This window comes from Hydractinia symbiolongicarpus, chromosome 9 (genome assembly GCF_029227915.1).
Source record: "Hydractinia symbiolongicarpus strain clone_291-10 chromosome 9, HSymV2.1, whole genome shotgun sequence".
Lineage (NCBI taxonomy): Eukaryota > Metazoa > Cnidaria > Hydrozoa > Anthoathecata > Hydractiniidae > Hydractinia > Hydractinia symbiolongicarpus.
This window is the reverse complement of record NC_079883.1, coordinates 24921551-24938295: the sequence shown is the minus strand read 5'-3', so window position 1 is coordinate 24938295 and position 16745 is coordinate 24921551. Positions and strand designations below refer to the sequence as shown.

General features: G+C 32.6%; 1 protein-coding gene and 1 long non-coding RNA gene across 2 annotated transcripts; one reads left to right on the top strand and one right to left on the bottom strand.

Annotated features, from left to right (window-relative positions):
• Positions 1 to 9148: 9148 nt before the first annotated feature.
• On the bottom strand, positions 9149 to 12416 carry LOC130657498 (slit homolog 1 protein-like). Its single transcript, XM_057460491.1, has 2 exons — positions 12301 to 12416; positions 9149 to 11037 (listed from the first exon to the last, which is right to left on the bottom strand). Exon 2 carries the CDS (start codon positions 10991 to 10993, stop codon positions 9590 to 9592), a length of 1404 nt encoding a protein of 467 aa, XP_057316474.1. The 5' UTR covers positions 10994 to 11037; positions 12301 to 12416; the 3' UTR covers positions 9149 to 9589.
• A 108-nt stretch (positions 12417 to 12524) lies between these two features.
• LOC130657499 (uncharacterized) lies at positions 12525 to 16489 on the top strand. The gene is made up of 3 exons (XR_008985152.1): positions 12525 to 12615; positions 12902 to 12955; positions 16095 to 16489. It is a non-coding gene; the product is annotated as an uncharacterized LOC130657499 (long non-coding RNA).
• The last annotated feature ends 256 nt before the right edge of the window (positions 16490 to 16745 follow it).

Below are 16745 nucleotides of genomic sequence, written 5' to 3'. Positions count from 1 at the left end.
CCACCATTACTTTAAAAACAAAAATGGCCATCATGTTTCGGTCCTCATGTTTCTTCGTTGGCATGCCCAGGCCGCGAAAGTCTTGGATTGTTTTTTTAAACAATCAAGTGTTTTGATTGGTGTATTATGTGCGAGCGGTCAAAACAAAGTCAGTAAAACTATCAGTAAACTGTCCCATTTGTTTTCTGTAGCTTCTGAGCAAAAACGGCGATTGAGGTCACGGGGGTAATTATTATTAAAAATGGCGTATTAAAATAATGCATTCATTTTTATCACTAAATTTACTTTTCTTACTTATGGCAATAAATTAAAGTAATTAAATTAATTAAGGTAATAAATTAATTTCTTGAGTTTAGTTTAATTAATTATAAAGTTTTCCATTAAACAACCCCCTGTTTTCTAAAAATTCGCGGAAAGATCAAAGGAATATCGGTAACCCTTTTGAACAGACAGACAGACGACGGCTATTATTATAGAGACTAGTCAGTGGCCCGTGCAAAAATCCACGGGTTCGCTTGTCCTTTTTATACCGCATATCGTGTTTCCGTAACAAAAAGACAAACAGACGCACGAACAGACAGAGAAAATACGGCTATTATTAAAGAGATAACCAATGTATTTATGCGCAGCAAAACGATACGAATGAAGAGCTAGTCCAAACATTCCTCCTTTTTGACTCCTACCACGCATTTCATTAGCTCTATTTTCATCATTTTTTTAATTAGCAAATGCTTCCAGACCAGCATGCCGCACCTCTTTAGTACCCTTTTTGTTTTGTTCTAAATGTTCTGTTACGTTAGAATATTTTTATCGCTTCTTGTATTGCCATCTCTGTGTTCGTTAATTCTAAGAGTAATTTATCCCACTAGTCATTTCCTTATGATACATGAAAGTTTTGTCACAATAATTATTCCTGTTTTAGAAACTTCTTTTGGTAACCTTTTTCCCCATCGACTTTTCTATGTGTCCTTAAAAAAGTTCAAAAGACTCTGTCTATAGAAGAGAAATATTGTAATAAGTATTTTGACGGACTAAAATTTTATTATGCTTGGACAATTTTGCCCCTTTTGCACCCTTGGCTTGGGTACGAGGAAATAAACATAGATAGCTGTCAGCTATTATAAAACCTAATTACCGGGTAAAGCATCCTATTTATTTCACTCAAAAAAGATGGTAAGGCTTGACAGCAGATAAATATAACAAATTAAAACTGACAAAAAGCCTTTGGCATGGCATTTTTACCTTGCCAAAATAAGGGTCTACTCATAACAAAAAAAAAAGATTTGTCAAATGAGAGCTAGACTGAAAACTCTTTAACGACTAATATCCTAAAAAAATTTTAGCATGAATTTTACCAAAATATTTCTTAAAAGTCATGTTGGAAAAAAAGGATGAACCGCAAATGTTTAAAAAAAATTGCAAATTATTGTTTCTTTGTGACCATGCTGTTCTTAAAAGTTTGTAGTAACTGGCTGCTTCAATCAATTTTGATTTATTGTTAGCAATGATACCGGAATAATGGAGAACATTTATGTGATGATAATAAGGAAATAAAAATAACTGCCACTTGTGTTTTATTACCTCGTTTTTGGTGATTGTAATACAGCTTACAAAGGTTATGCAATAGTTGAATTTTTGTCAGGGTTTTCCACCTTGATATTATATGGAAATGCGTAACAATGCATGCATTACATGACTTAGTTAATGAAATAATGAAATGCTTCTAATTTAATTTTCATGAATTGAAAGAAGGAAACGTTATATTGCCAACAAGAAAGTAGTTTGTAAAGCGTAAGAAAGCATTACGAAGATACGCACACTCTAGCTTCGTTTATGACCAAAATCTCATTTAGATCTGCTCAAAGTTTATTAACACTGTTCAGTTGTAAATGAGGGGAAAAGGGTGTGTTAACATAAAAAGTGCGCGTTGCAGCAATAAATATATCGCATTTTTTATTTACGTTAACAACTAATCACCTGACCAAATATGCAAATAAGGTTGTCATTTTTATTATCTTTTGGCCTGTGTTGACTGAGTATGTTCTATAATAATGTAGCGTAGAGTTATAGTCTTGCCCTTTCAGTTTGTCAATCAATCTCGTTACCAGAGTATTTTGACTTATTGATTAGTTAGCGATTTGCGACGAAAAGATCCTGGCACGGGCTGGTTATGTAATGGTTCATAATTTATGAAGATTATGCCTCGAAGTAATGAATGTACATTTTTTCTCTGTAAAATATGTTCTTTCCGTGTGTCATTGCTTTAAAACGATGTTTACGGAAATGCTTTTCTTCTGGATATCACATATTTTAACATCATTATAATGCATTTTAATTAAACAACACATTGTATTCTTCGACTGTAGATACATATTATTATCTTCAGACTTATATATAAAAGGTACTGAGTAATAGTTTTCAGTCTCTTTTCTGTGTTACACGACAGCGAAACACCTCCGCTGTATACACAGAATATCAACCTTTAACAGAGAGATAATTTGGTTTTATTCTAACCCAGTCCCTATCGTGTAGTGAATAAAAAGAGACAAGAAAGTATGACTTTTATTATCCCAATTAAGACGTTAACATATGAAAAACTAATACGAAATGCTAACTGATTTAACTGTCATATTGAAGAAGAACTACTTTGCTCATCACTAAAATACTGCCTGGCAGGATTCGATCCGGCGTTCATATATATAATGTATATGTATGTATATATGTATGTATAAAAACGACACATCTTCCTCCTTTTATATTATATTATGCTATATTATTTTATGTTATATTCTATTTTTTGATTATTTTTTTTCCTTTTTGAAAAAGCGTTTTTTCTTCTCATTAGATCTTTTTATTGTGTTAAATTTTTAAAAATTATTTAAGATAATTTACTTCTATATATGAGTTATTTTATTTTAAATTTTGGTTCCTTCAATTTTTTTTGCGTTATATATTTTATATTTTTGTATCAAAGGGAGATCGAACCTAGTTTTAAAATGTTAAATGCCAATAAAAATTTAACACATCTTAATTTTAGACACATGGCTTTCAATTACGTCATTGTTACAGGATGTTTTATAGTCATTTGCCATGGACTAGATAATTTGAATGAAGTAAATTCCCTACTGAGAAAGGAATTGCTGACCTACAATAAAACATGTGAAGGTTTATCGAAAATGGAAAAACTAGTCAGAAAAATTGGAATTACTGAAAACAAGTTCATTATCTTTGAGGAGCAGTTGTTGTCAGCAAAAATATCTATTTGTGAAGTTTCTAAAAATACGGAGTTTCTGGTGGACAAGGTAGATCGTTTAAAGAAAAGTCAGATATTCAACAGATGCTTTAAACAAAATCAATGCAATGACATAATTCCTGCCATCGACAGTCTTAAAAAGCGCCTGAGAGAAAGGACGGAGAAACATAACGCAGCAATTTTAACACTTTCCATGGTCAATGGTACTCTGCCGAATTGTTCCTACAATGCAATGCTTACAGAGATTAACATTATAGTTAAAAAATATCAAAATGTGTCTACAGAAATCCTCATTGAATACATTCCTGACCTTCCAAAGGAAACAACACGAAAACGTTATATGGTAACGTTTTATTCGTTGACAGTTATCATAATACTGTTTTCATTTCTTTCATTTCGAAAAATGCTTCTATTTACTACCGCCATGTTTTTATCGCTTGCATGTCTTTTTTACAATCCGTGCTCTGTTGAACACATGGAGCTGGCTGATTTTATGGCAAGATTTTATGATGATGTGTTGCCATTTGATTCAAACGAGACGCAAACGCTTGATGTTATGGATAACATATTACGCGATGTCATGACTAAAATAGAAACTGAAGATTTTAAAGAGTTACTGAAGAATAATTTTAGGCATGGCAAAAAAAGCTTTAGGAGAACTAGAGAAGACTTTAACCAAGTTATGCAGTCATTTGAGTCACAGTTTTATGCATTAAATTTAAGAAATAGAGGCTACGGCGATCTGGCCGATCAAGTTAGTAGTCTCCATATAGATTTCAAGCGTAACTTTAAGGAATTAACCAAAACGTTACAATTTTCACAAGACTTTTATCAGTACACTGCTAACTCATTTGAGGATATTTTAGAATCACAATCAAAAATAGAAACGTGGACAATGATACTTTTTAAAAATATTTTAACAAAATCAGTAAGAAGACTGAAGCAGGATTATTCCAACCATAAAAGTCATTTTCAAGAAGTATTTAAAAAAGTGCAAAGACTAGGTTATACACTTACAGATAATAAACAAGTGCACTACAATAGAAAAACTCGATACAACGTTTGTTCTGCTATCTTCATAGGTGGGGCAGCAGTTTATAAGCCTCTGTATCTTAGGCTTTTTTTAACTATTACTGATGTCATCTTATTCGCTAAAAAACTTGCAAATGATCATCTAGATATAATACTTTCTTGTCAAACTTACACCATCAACATGAAAGAATACTTAGATAAGACGATGAAGTGTTTAACGTACTTCGATCCAACAAAAGTTACCGAAGCAATTGATACTTTCTAAAAGGTGATCATTGGAGGTTTATCTCCTAAGGCTTTAGAATTTTATTTCCGTGATGCTTTAGAAATAACTAGGGGAAATCTAAACACAATAAATTACATAATTGACCAGCTCACGAAGCTGTAATCAACCAAATACAATAAAGATAACAGAAGACTAGTCACTAGTCGTGTAATTGTTGTAATAGAAACAATATTTAGGTATTTATACATATCCGCGTATCATAAATCATTATGTTCTTCTAATGTTTTCTCTTTAATTTTTTAAAGTTTATCAACCCTATTTACACCATGGGCGGAGTCCTTCACTCAACAAGGAGTCATTCTCGTGCTTTGAACTTCTGTTAAATTTTATGGGGGAATATGCTCAGTGTATTTTGTTTTTTAAAAAAAATCGACAAAAGGGATTGACGGGACCATGTTGTTAGCAGGTATATTAGTATGTGAGATGAATTTAACATAAAGGCCCTACTGCTAAATGTGAGATAATTGATGTGTAATTAATATAAATTTTGATATTTCAAAAAGATGTGTTTTTGTATATACATATCATTTTTCATATTTTTTAAAGATATGTTGCTTATTTTAGAAAGGCTCAAGTGTTCTCTAAAGATTTGTGTTGTGTATTCAGTAAATAAATCAAAATGTGGAAATGTCTGACATTTTATAAATGTAGCCATCTAAATGAAGCTTACGACGTGATAAACCGTTACTTAAAATTTTCACTTTCATCTTAAAGATAATGGCGCAATTCCTTAATCTTTACCTTTGAACATTCCTAAAAATGACAGAAGAAATAAGGATAAGGAAACGTAAAATTTCAAGATGTACTTTTCCATACAATGAGATTTTTATATCGAAGGAGAGGCGATGTTCTATTTAGTCAAAGCTATTTAAAAATATACAGCAGGAAACACCAATAAAGTTGGAAAAATAAAATTAGTATCCTTTGTTGAATTGAATAACCAGGTGTTTCAATTTTTTTGGCACAATACAGTCGATTCTTTGTAATTCGAACCTCTTTAATTTGGTAGTCTCTTTAATTCGATCAATTTCAAAGTCACTGCAAATAACGGAAAATAACGGGACCTAGTTTGGACAAAGTTTTAATTCTAATGGATTGCTTCTTTATTTGTAAGGGTACTGTAAGATCTCATAGTAGGATTATAGTCTCTAAATATAAAAACAGGATTAAAAGTGAAATAATTTATGCTATAATTTTTTTTCGTGAAATTGTTTAGTAAAGTATTTTGATAATCGAAAAGCACTGTCCAGTGCCACACGCACTTGGAATTAAGTTAAGCGAAATTTTGAATTTAAGTAGACTTTTGATTTGCAGATAGAAAACGAAGGAGATTTTTGAAAGAACAGAACACATTTGATTTGTGAACTAATGAATGTGGAGCAAAGAACAGTCTATTTTTTAAAAGAATATTTTTTTTTGAGTAAGCCTGCTCAAAGTGTTTTACAATGTTTTTAGATTAAATTTTTGGGAATGTTATTAGTTAGATTTCAAAGTTTTTTGAATGAGCTTGATTGTCTTTTTTATTACGTTGGTGATTACTAATATATACAAATATGTTTCTGACTATAAGGATTTTATGAAAATAAAGCATGTAGTTTCGAGCAATGGCTAATAACTAAGGTTATAAGAGGAATGGGACCTAAACATTTGGCATAAAGGTTTCTGATAGATAAATATAAAAACATCAGTGAGCATTATAGCCGTGAAACATAGCAAAAAAGAGTTGTTATAAAACCTACCTAGGGGATTAACCCTTATTTTTCTCTAATTCAGCGTAATTCAAAGCTCTACGAAGGAACTTATATCTCCTTCTTTGGGTTATTTTTATGGTTGATGTGACTTAATTCACCCTTTTTGTTTGTTGTATGCTACGTACCCTTGTGTGTTTGTCTCTTGGGTATACATCGTTTTTGTTGTGCTTTTCTGCGGAAGCTTATTGTGCGCTAATTTCAAGTATGTGCTGTTTGTGCTTTTGTAAAAGATAAAATGGTTACATTTATGTGTCGTGCTAAGAACATGTATTTTTGGGGTCAGATTTCTTTTTTGTAGTTTAATGGCCTTCTGCGGCACACAGAAGGCCAGTATACTTTATAAGGCCAGGCAACTTTATATTTACATTTGCTTCGACATCAGAATTGTTTTGTAATTCCTATATTTGTTACTTAGCTTATGAGTCTTTGTTTGCACCTTGTTAAAATTGTAAAAATAAACGGTAACGATGTTGCTATTTTGTGTTCGTCGTTTCCCGTAACCCTCTGCATTGACTGCAAGCCTTAAAATTTTATCACTTAAGCAGCTAACATGGTCGAAAAGTAGTGGTCGTTTTCATGGTTGAAGCATCTAACACAAGCATTATTTGTGGAAGCGAAAAGTCTAATCACATTAGTAGGCAGAAAAGTGCTATTAACTTGAAACTTGTCAAAGGTGTCCCGAGACTAATGTTAAAAGGAACAATCATGAATGAAAATTTTTGTATTAGCTATGGTTTCTTATATTTAGAATTTATACATTTAAAATGAACCCTGACCAATTATTATATCTAGCTAAGAAATACATTATACAAGTTGGAAATTGATGTATACGCTAAAATAGTTTAAGACGAAAAGCATCCATTATTTCTTTTGTTATCATTTAGCACCATTTAGTAATACTAGTCGTTAGCCCGTGGAAAATCAACGGGTTCGCCCGTCCTTTTTGTACCGAATTGCTTGCTTCTCGCTATCGCGCAGCTAAGCTACCATTTTGCGTGACAGACAGACAGACAGACGTATACGGGTATTATAATATAGATGCTGTGTCGGTACACATTCATATTCGATGACTAGGCGTAAAGTGGGTTAATACCTCAACACGCTGCAAGTAATTCGTAAATTCTATCACCCAATAATCTACGAAAAGGTCTTAAAACATAGCCCAACATGGAAAACACAAAAATGAAAGAAAGGGTTTTGCGTAAAAGCGATTTGCATGCATGGTGAATTAACTGTGGCTACGTAGCTATAAAAGTAGATCCTATCGTCTAATTAAATGGTTATAAATTATTTAATTCCTGACTTTCCCCGACTATTGTTTTTTACCCCTGGAGACGTAGATTAGTGGTTATAGCTCTCGTACTCTGTGCAGGAGACCGGGGTTCGATTCCTCTTGACGGTAATTCAACATGGGAGAGTGAATGTTACCATAGCCCCGGGTTAACCCAAGTCATGTGAGGGAAATTGGAAAGATGGCACACTGTGTGCGCCGTTGGATGTTGTCTAGTAGAGCGTTGGCCCTAATTGGGTCTGCGTAGCTCAAATTGAGCATTAAATACTCTAGGACTCTCCATCTAAGCCATAGCCCCTCCTGGAAATAATAGAAATATTGGAAATATCCCTCGATATTTGTGAGGCTAGCCATGTAAAATATGCACATTTATCTATCTATCTACCCTTAATTGAAGTAGCTCCCACCTCAAACACAACAGCCCATAGGAATTTTTCCTGTAGAGAACGAGAGTCGTAAAATACGAATACTTACTAAGGAACTTCGTTGAATTTATTTCCGCCTGGGTTATGGAAGCTATCAACTATTTTGAACATGCCAGCAAGACTACGTATAATAGGGTAACATAATAAGGCTGCACAGAGGCGTATTTAGGATTGTCAGGGCGTTTACAAACAACTGAGGGTTTGGAGTGCGTTTTAAGCCCTCCAACCCCCTCCCTCAACGGGACCACTACCACTCTATAACGTACATATGAGACGAAGTAAACTTGTCTAAACACTAAAATCAACTTTAATAGAAAACTATAAAGCTAGCAAAGACAAATAATTTGCTTAACCCGTTTTGTATGGAAGATGTAAAAAAACTCAATGGTCTCATTAGACCCTATTTAAATTGTCAAAATTTTACAAATTTTTGCTAACGAAAGGTAAGAAATTTTTGGGCAGTAGTTCTACAGATAAACGCTAGAAATTAGGTCAAAAAAATGTAGCAACCTGAAATTACATATAACTAAATTTGCAACAAAGGTAACTGAATATTACTCCTCTCGATCCCATGTATATCTGATTATATTTCTTTTAATGTTACTCACTTTACTATTAACTCTGCTAACAGCTAACTGGATCGAATTTAAAATATCACAAAAATAAAACAAACTCCGACTTACGATGTAATAATACGACAAGTTTTAATTAATTTGAAAAAGCTTATGAAAAGTTATTAAGAGGGGGGGGGGGGGGGGGGGGGTGGGGTGGTGTCGAATCCACCGCCCGGTCATAATATGTTCAAAAAACCCCGGACCGAATAGGATTAAGCTTTGCGCATGTTCAAAAGGTTATTACACATGTGTACAAAGTTATGTTGCATGTGCAGTTTACACAAAGTTCATAAAGTTTTGCATGTAAACATAACGAAATTTCTTGTCGATTTGAAATAAAGGCTACCTCATTTATTGTATATTGGATAGGACACGATTTTATTCGAATGACTTCGTACAAATGCGACTAAATGTTTATCCGCAACACAGATATACCCTAAGCATTTAAATAATATGATTTGATTGAGCTTTTAATGTGAGTCAAGGTAGCTTGGTTTCCAATACAGATAGCCATTATTAATACTGTTTTATTTCTAACACCACATCGTAGCAGGATTTGTTACAACTGACAGGCTATGAATTTCTTTAGTTTTTCTATCCTTATAACATTGGTGTGGCCATATAAGAAACGATATATGCTTCCATTATTCTTTGGGATGACTTATACAAGTTGATTGGAAAAGAATTCAAATTTAACACAAGTGGATTAAATCACGAACTTTTATTTGTTGTACCCTAAATAATTTACTAAATTAGTAATAATTCTACTTGGTAAGTTCTATTTAAAAAAGAAGAAATGAATTATACGGGAGTGCATTCTCAGTTAATTATTTGAGTCAATCACATTAATTCAACATGTTAATAAAAAATATTGAAATATATATGATTAAAGAAAATTTAAAAGTACAATAAAGAATGTTGCAAATCAGATATTAATTTATGTGTTGATTGATGAATACTCCTTTTGCAACCTGTTGCCAACAAGTGAACGCCGCATATACCAATGAATGCAAAAAATAATTGCAATAACAAAAATCAATGCTAGAAAGGCACCAACCAAGGGGAACACCAACTCTTTTTGTCCATTTCTCTTCATCTTCGTCTGGCATATATCACCTTTGTATCCATCTAAACATTTACAAGTAAAAGACTTTCCGCCGAGCGGAACACAGTGAGCACTATTTAAACACGTTGAGTTGAAATCACATATGGTACACTGACTTTCCTTTATAGCGGAAGAATTGCTAATAGATAGACCCGCCAGTGATGTTGGTAAATGGCAAGAACCCATAAAATTCGTGGCTTTATTGCCTTGTTGAATTACGTCTAATAGTTTGTAAAAGTCGCAATTGCAATTTAAGGGATTGTTCGCCAATGCTAATATACTAATTGACGTTCTTCTGAATGCATTCGGGGGAATTGATTTAATGTTGTTACTGGATAAGTCTAAGCCAGTGGTAAAAGTTGTTTCTGCAAAAGCTTTATCTGCAATATCTGATAACTTGTTGTTTGCTATTCCGAATATGTTTATCACTTGACCATCTCTAAACAATTCATTTGGTACTTTTTCGATCTTATTATGATTCATGTAAAAGATCAATTTTGAGTTGTCAAATACATTAAACAAACCATGGGGTAACTTGTTAATTTCATTTCTATTTAAATACAGCACACTTAGCTTTGAAAGGCCAGCGAAGGACGTCGGAAACAATTTTTTAATTTTGTTGTTTTCCAAACGTAATTCAACTAGCGATTTTTGACTGGAAAATGTGTATTCTGGAATGCTTTGTATGAGGTTTTTAGTGAGATCTATTATGGTTAATTTTTCAAGACCTGCAAAAGTTCTGACATCAAGTGAAGTGAGGCGATTGCCTTGCAAATCTATATAGGTTAGATTCAGTAAATCTGAAAAAGTATCAACACTAACTTCCTCTAACGGGTTTTGAAAGATTCGTAAATCTTTTAAGTTACGAAGTCCGAGAAAATCTTTTCCACTAACCCTTGTTATTTTGTTCCGACGTAACGTTAAACTCGATAAGGCAGGCAACTTTCTTGACAATTCATTCGGAACTTTTGATAAATTACTATAGCCTATATTCAGTTCTTTTAACAAAGGTAGAACAGGAAAAGCTTTGAGTGAAAGATCCTCTGATGCGTATTGATTAATGGTTAATGCTATCGTGTTCAACGGTATCTTCGGTCCAATTATTTCAATATCTTCTTTTGTTAAGACCTTTTGTACATTGCAATACACTGCTTGGTCATGACAATTACATAGCGCCGGACATGCATCCAGTGTTTGAAAATTTATTAGAAAAATTGCCAATGTCAAAATGAACATTATGTTTTGCCTTTGCGCCTGCGGACACAGCAATATCGCAACACCTAAAATAAATAGAAATAGGTGGAAATGCAATGATAGTTAGCAACATCAAAACAGCAAGATAATTTAGTTGCGAGAAAATGACCATCTTTAGGATCAGATGCACATTTATTTTTTTAATAGTATTCATTAAGTTTTTTTGGTCACAATGCTACAACAATAACCTAGCAAGGTTAAGCCTTAAGGGAGGTACTTAAGTCAAGTGAAAAACGGGTAAAACGACAGCAATGTTTTTTTAGGGGTAATAAAAAGAAACTATAGTGGAAAGATTAGTTCAAATACTCTGCACTTCTTGAAGCCAACATTAACAAGGGGAGAAAGCAATTTTGGAGTAATATCATTATTTTCCAAGTCGTTTCACTACATCTTGTCTACAATTGTAGCCCCTTTATATATAACAGCAAGCAGGTTTGCATTTTAAATTTGAAGTAATCGCAGTCTGTTTCGCTAAGAAACTTTGGATGCCATTTGTTGTTACTGTAATCTTGTCAGGAAACACTATCTCGCTTTCTTTTGCAAATAATAAATAGACTGTAAGAAGAATTAAAATAACCAACATTCCCAGAATTATATCTTTTCCTTAAATAGCGCAGCTAAAAAAGGCAAAATGTTAAAAATATGCGTCTGGGCGCCTAATTTAGTTATACCAATAATGCGCAATATCCAATCGTAGCTAGGTCGCTGCGGAAGAAATCTTGTACTGTGTTCGCTCAGTTGGGAATTTGCAAAACTCTAAACAATAGTCCTTATAACATACATTGGTATTCAAAAAATGTGTAGCTTAATTGTTTGTTGGCATAAGTTTTATTGATGTTTGCATTGATTTAGCTATGTAAAACAATGTCGTAATACGTACACAAAATTCAAGAAAATAGATTTTGATATTATACAAGCTTTCTGCTTTTTTTGGAGGTCATTTGAAGGTAAAATATTAATAGTATTCACATAAATTACTCATTAAAGAAACATTAACTTTAAGTAAATCATATTTCTGCGCTTTTAATTTACTCAAATCTAAATTTCCATGTCTTAAAACGTTATTCCAGTTCCTAGTAACTGCATCTGCCCTGGCTGCATTGTTGTATCATTTTACTTCAAAGATTTATAATCGCGGCTCCATACTGCCAATTTTAAAAGTGTTGTCAAGACAGAAATATTTTGATCTTTTTAACCAGTTTTTTAAAAAATGTTCGTTTATATTGGTGCATTATTCGCGTAATTCGACCTTAGGTTAAGTGACAAGAAAACATAAGCTAAGAACGTACCTTCTTTGTAACTTCAACAAATAACCATCTGAACTTTGCACTTGCAGACTGACAATGCGTTCACACACAACAAAATAATATATAACCACATGAATGTTTATGTTCTATATTCTAAAACACGTCTGATCTCGCTGTTGTATGAACAATTAAAAAAGGAATGTCCTGTTAAAGGTCAGATTGCATAATTTAAATAATATGTTTTATTTTAGTTATAAAGAGTGACCTGCAAATTATAAAATTGTAGGCTTAATGTTAGTAATTTTAACAGGTGAATTTTCTTTAATAAAGTCAATGTAAATATTTATACAGGCTTCGGTAAGTATAACGAACAACTACAGTACAGCCTTAGATTATCTCACAAAATCTAAGCTATAAACACCCTCTTTTTCTAAAACAAATTTCAACAATAATAATCTGTTTTAAAATATGAATGTTATTTATGCCATCTTGCATCGTTATGGAGTACTGTAGCAACGTGCACAATATGTTTATCTGTACCAGAGAAGTTTATACATGAACAAAATAGTATTACATTGACTATCTATAATCCTCAAAGTACTTGTTGTCTTCACCAAAAAAAATCTTTTTTTATTCCATATAGATACAACTGAATTTCACGCAGTTTTGTTTGACTCATTAAAAGAAAGGCAATCAAGTAAGAATATTATACTATAATACAAGAAAACAGTATCATTTTTTAAAAAGACTCTCTCACTAAAGAACTTATCACATAATCTCCATAAATAGGCAAAGTAGATTCGATTGGGATAAAAACAAACTTTAAAATAAAAAACAACAACATGAGTTTAATATCCAGTAACTACTACATAGAAATTAATATTTTGTTTACAAGATTTTGTTCGTTTGGACTGAATGACCTTTGCAATCTTTGTGCGTATTTTGTGAGCTGTATGTATAAGTGTGTGAATGTCGGATATTTTACTCTCTAATTAAGGTTTTTCAAAAAGTTTCTTAAATTTTGGTTTTAAGGCCTATGATTTCTTATAAATAAAATTTATATAAAAAATGTGTGTCACTCATGGTGTAAATCTTCAAGTTGTTACGCATGCTTATTATTACTTAACAATTATGGTTACAATGTCTTGAAGATTCTTGATACAAAAAACATACCATTAACATAATGATCATGTCCTTATTATTTTATTATGTACTATGAAGAACAGATATTCATTGTGTAGCTATTATGCATTGTCCTTGATAGAATAACAACATAAAGTAACACGAACATAATAACCTTAAAAATCAGTATAACTTAACTAAAATACTTTAAAATCCAACTGTATCTCTTACAAGTTCCTACATTAATCAAAATTGAAATCCCCTGTTAAATTCGAACCTGTCGAGGATGGCCAACATTGCTCATGCAGCTAACAGAGCTTACATATTCATTGTAAATAACCAAAATGCAATTTCCACCTCCATATATAACACATTTATGAAGGAAAATGAAAAATTAGACACGCCAAGGTAAATTGCGACGGCTGATGTGTTAGTTAGCTATACGAATCCATCAACACACAATATATAAATTTTACGTAAAGTTTTATCAAACTGACTAAATTTTTAAATATCTCTATTTTTTATATTAATATTCCTCTTTGTGCGCGAAAAAAAAGTGTTACAAAGACACGAAATATTTATGTACCAAATAACAAATGCGTACCGCGTATATGTATTTCTGTGGATTTCCCACGGGCTAACGACTAGTCTTATTATATTTCATTATTTTTTATTTTTATTACTTAATACTTAAAAATGGCACTTTTGGGCAAGATTGTAAAAAAATTAATAAGCATTAAAAACATTGTGCCTTTTGATCCGTTCCTTTTATAAGTACGACCTCAAAATCTAGCGATGACAGCATGCTTAATGGACGATTTAACGTGGCCGCGCCAATTTTAAAAGAAAGTCTGTAGGTCATGCTTTTGTTTATATGTATTTATATCTTTTTCCATGTTAACATTAATATATTGTTATATTTCTAGCCATGCATAAATATTAAACAAAGCAATTTTAAGATTTGGCTGCAAACGCAAATTTTGACGAAGCATCGAAAATCCAGCTAGATATAGGTGGTTCTTTTTTAATGCTATTTATTCCATCGCCTGGGGAAGTACTCAAGAGACTTTGCTATACCAATACACAGCTAAGGCAACTTTTATGTCACGGAATAAATGGCATTGATTGGTATAATGGTAGCATGTGCCGTTATAAACGCGCTTGCCTTTTCTGAATCTAATGTTCTGTTTCACCGGTCAAGGGAAACAGGAACGAAAAAAAGTGTAACTAGCATTGAGAACTAAACTGATATGTCGTGAGGATCGTGCGGAGCATGATGAAAGTATGAAAGAGTAACCAAAGTTTCAAAATGTCGAACTTTTATTACCCTTCGGGAAAACAGAAGAATAGCGAACTCGTGATTATTGTAGGATCGTTAGCTCTGTTACATTCAATATTTTGCCGACAACTTAGCTAAAAACATTTAATATTTGCGGATATTTAATTTCACTACGCACTCTAAAAATGCGGCACCGGTAAAAATAGAGCTGAGAAAACAAAAAACTAGAGTTAGAATTAACCAAACAAGTCATTTGCATTTTATCATTTTCTGCATTTTATACAAGTTTTAAACATATTAATTTTGATGTTTCAGCTACCTAGCCACGGAGACCAATAGGTATATACTTTCGTTTATTGATTTCGAATCATCCCAACTAACATACAAATTATTGGTTATTTTAGCTACCTTCATTCCTCATTTTATATTTTTGTTAAAATGGAAAATGTTTAGCTACTTAGCAAGCCACATAATTCTCGGTAGGTTTGTCATTCTTGCGCCCTGAGAATTTGTCCAGCTGGACAGCTTTATTTTTATCCCAAACAAGGATCCTTTTTGAATAAAAAATATTGAGTGTATAATTTTTTGTGTACTGAAATTTTTACATTTTTAATTTTCGCGAAGTACGCCTAGGGGTCTCGCAGCTCTTTTTTTAATAGTGCCGCATTGTGAAGGTGGCAGTAACCCTTTTATGGCTGTCCAAAGAGCTGAATTATTTACTGAGTGTATTATTGATACCATTTTTTTACCATTTCCTAAAAATATAGGCCTTACTACATAATGTAATGATTTTAACTGAGTCAGCAAAATTGCTGAGTCAGCAAAAATTTCCACCTAAATATGTATTAAAATAAAAGAAAAAATCGGATTTTACGAGCTCCAACTTTTTACAAACTCGTTATTTTTCATCAGCTTCTGCTTTTAAATGAATCTTGCGTTAACCCTGTTAAAACGGTGTGCAGATTTTTTTTATCATTCTTATTTCTTTAACAATAGCCTTTTGTTTTTTTAAAAAGATTCTTTGTTAGCATCCCCTGCAGCATCGAACGCTGTTGAAAGAAAACTATTCCGAATAAAAAGATTTCCGCACACCAAGTCATAGCTGCATGATTCACCAAGCATGTCTGAAAATTCTAAAGTAAAACAAAAATGCTATCGAAAGTTAAAGCTCGTGCAGTGTAGCATAATAAAGATCGTCTTAAATTTTTCTGTTAAATTTCAAAAGGGCGTACACTTAAGCTATATTTGGCTGAACTAATTATTATTCATGAATTTTTATTTTGAAGAGGGATTGTTGAGGCTGGGTATAGACATTTTTTTGAGGCCAAATGTTTTATTCAGTCTGGAGAAATTGGGTAAAAACAGGGTTAGTCATCACCATATGGCGATTATTATGTTTAAATGATGGAATTTTTGTCTCTCTTTTATATTTTAGGTTAACGCCTGATAATTGTAGAAAGAGAAGTGACCTACAAATAGGTTGCAAGTACTGTTAACTTGTAGAACTACATCTGGCGTTCGACGCTGAGTCCCATTTCATTGATGTAAATTCTTTGTTACAATTTGCAAATGTAAAATGGTAACACAATTGTATAATAATTTTATCCGCTCAAAATCAAATTTTCGTTTTTTGCAAATCTAAATGTCTTTACGGCGATTCTTGATATTAATTCGTTGCTGGTTACGTCATAACTACAATATGGTTCAATCACTTCTAAAATCGAAAATAAAAATATTACCCTACATTTAATTCGTATAAAAGCTTCAAGTTTTTTGCTGTTTTTGCTGATTTTTGCTGCTGTACCAGCTTAAACGCTTCTTCATAATCTTCTTCAGAGAAAGCGTCGAAGTTAAAAAGAGTTGAAAAAAGTTTGATAAATTTTTCGGGTCTATCAAATAACCATTGGAACAGCGGTGATGTGTCAAATAAATCCTGGCTTGTTCAGCTAGAGTAGCACCCCCATATAAACAGGTTTTAGGTTTTCAACGGTCAAACCCCCATTAAAAAACGCTGCTTTTAGACCCCCAAAAAAATCTGTGACGTCACAGATTTCATCATACCTCAAATGAGTAATCACAGATTTCA

What these genes read in the sequence shown, in the direction of transcription:
- LOC130657498 (XM_057460491.1), bottom strand. Translation starts at nt 10,993, where the DNA reads ATGTTCATTTTGACATTGGCAATTTTTCTAATAAATTTTCAAACACTG.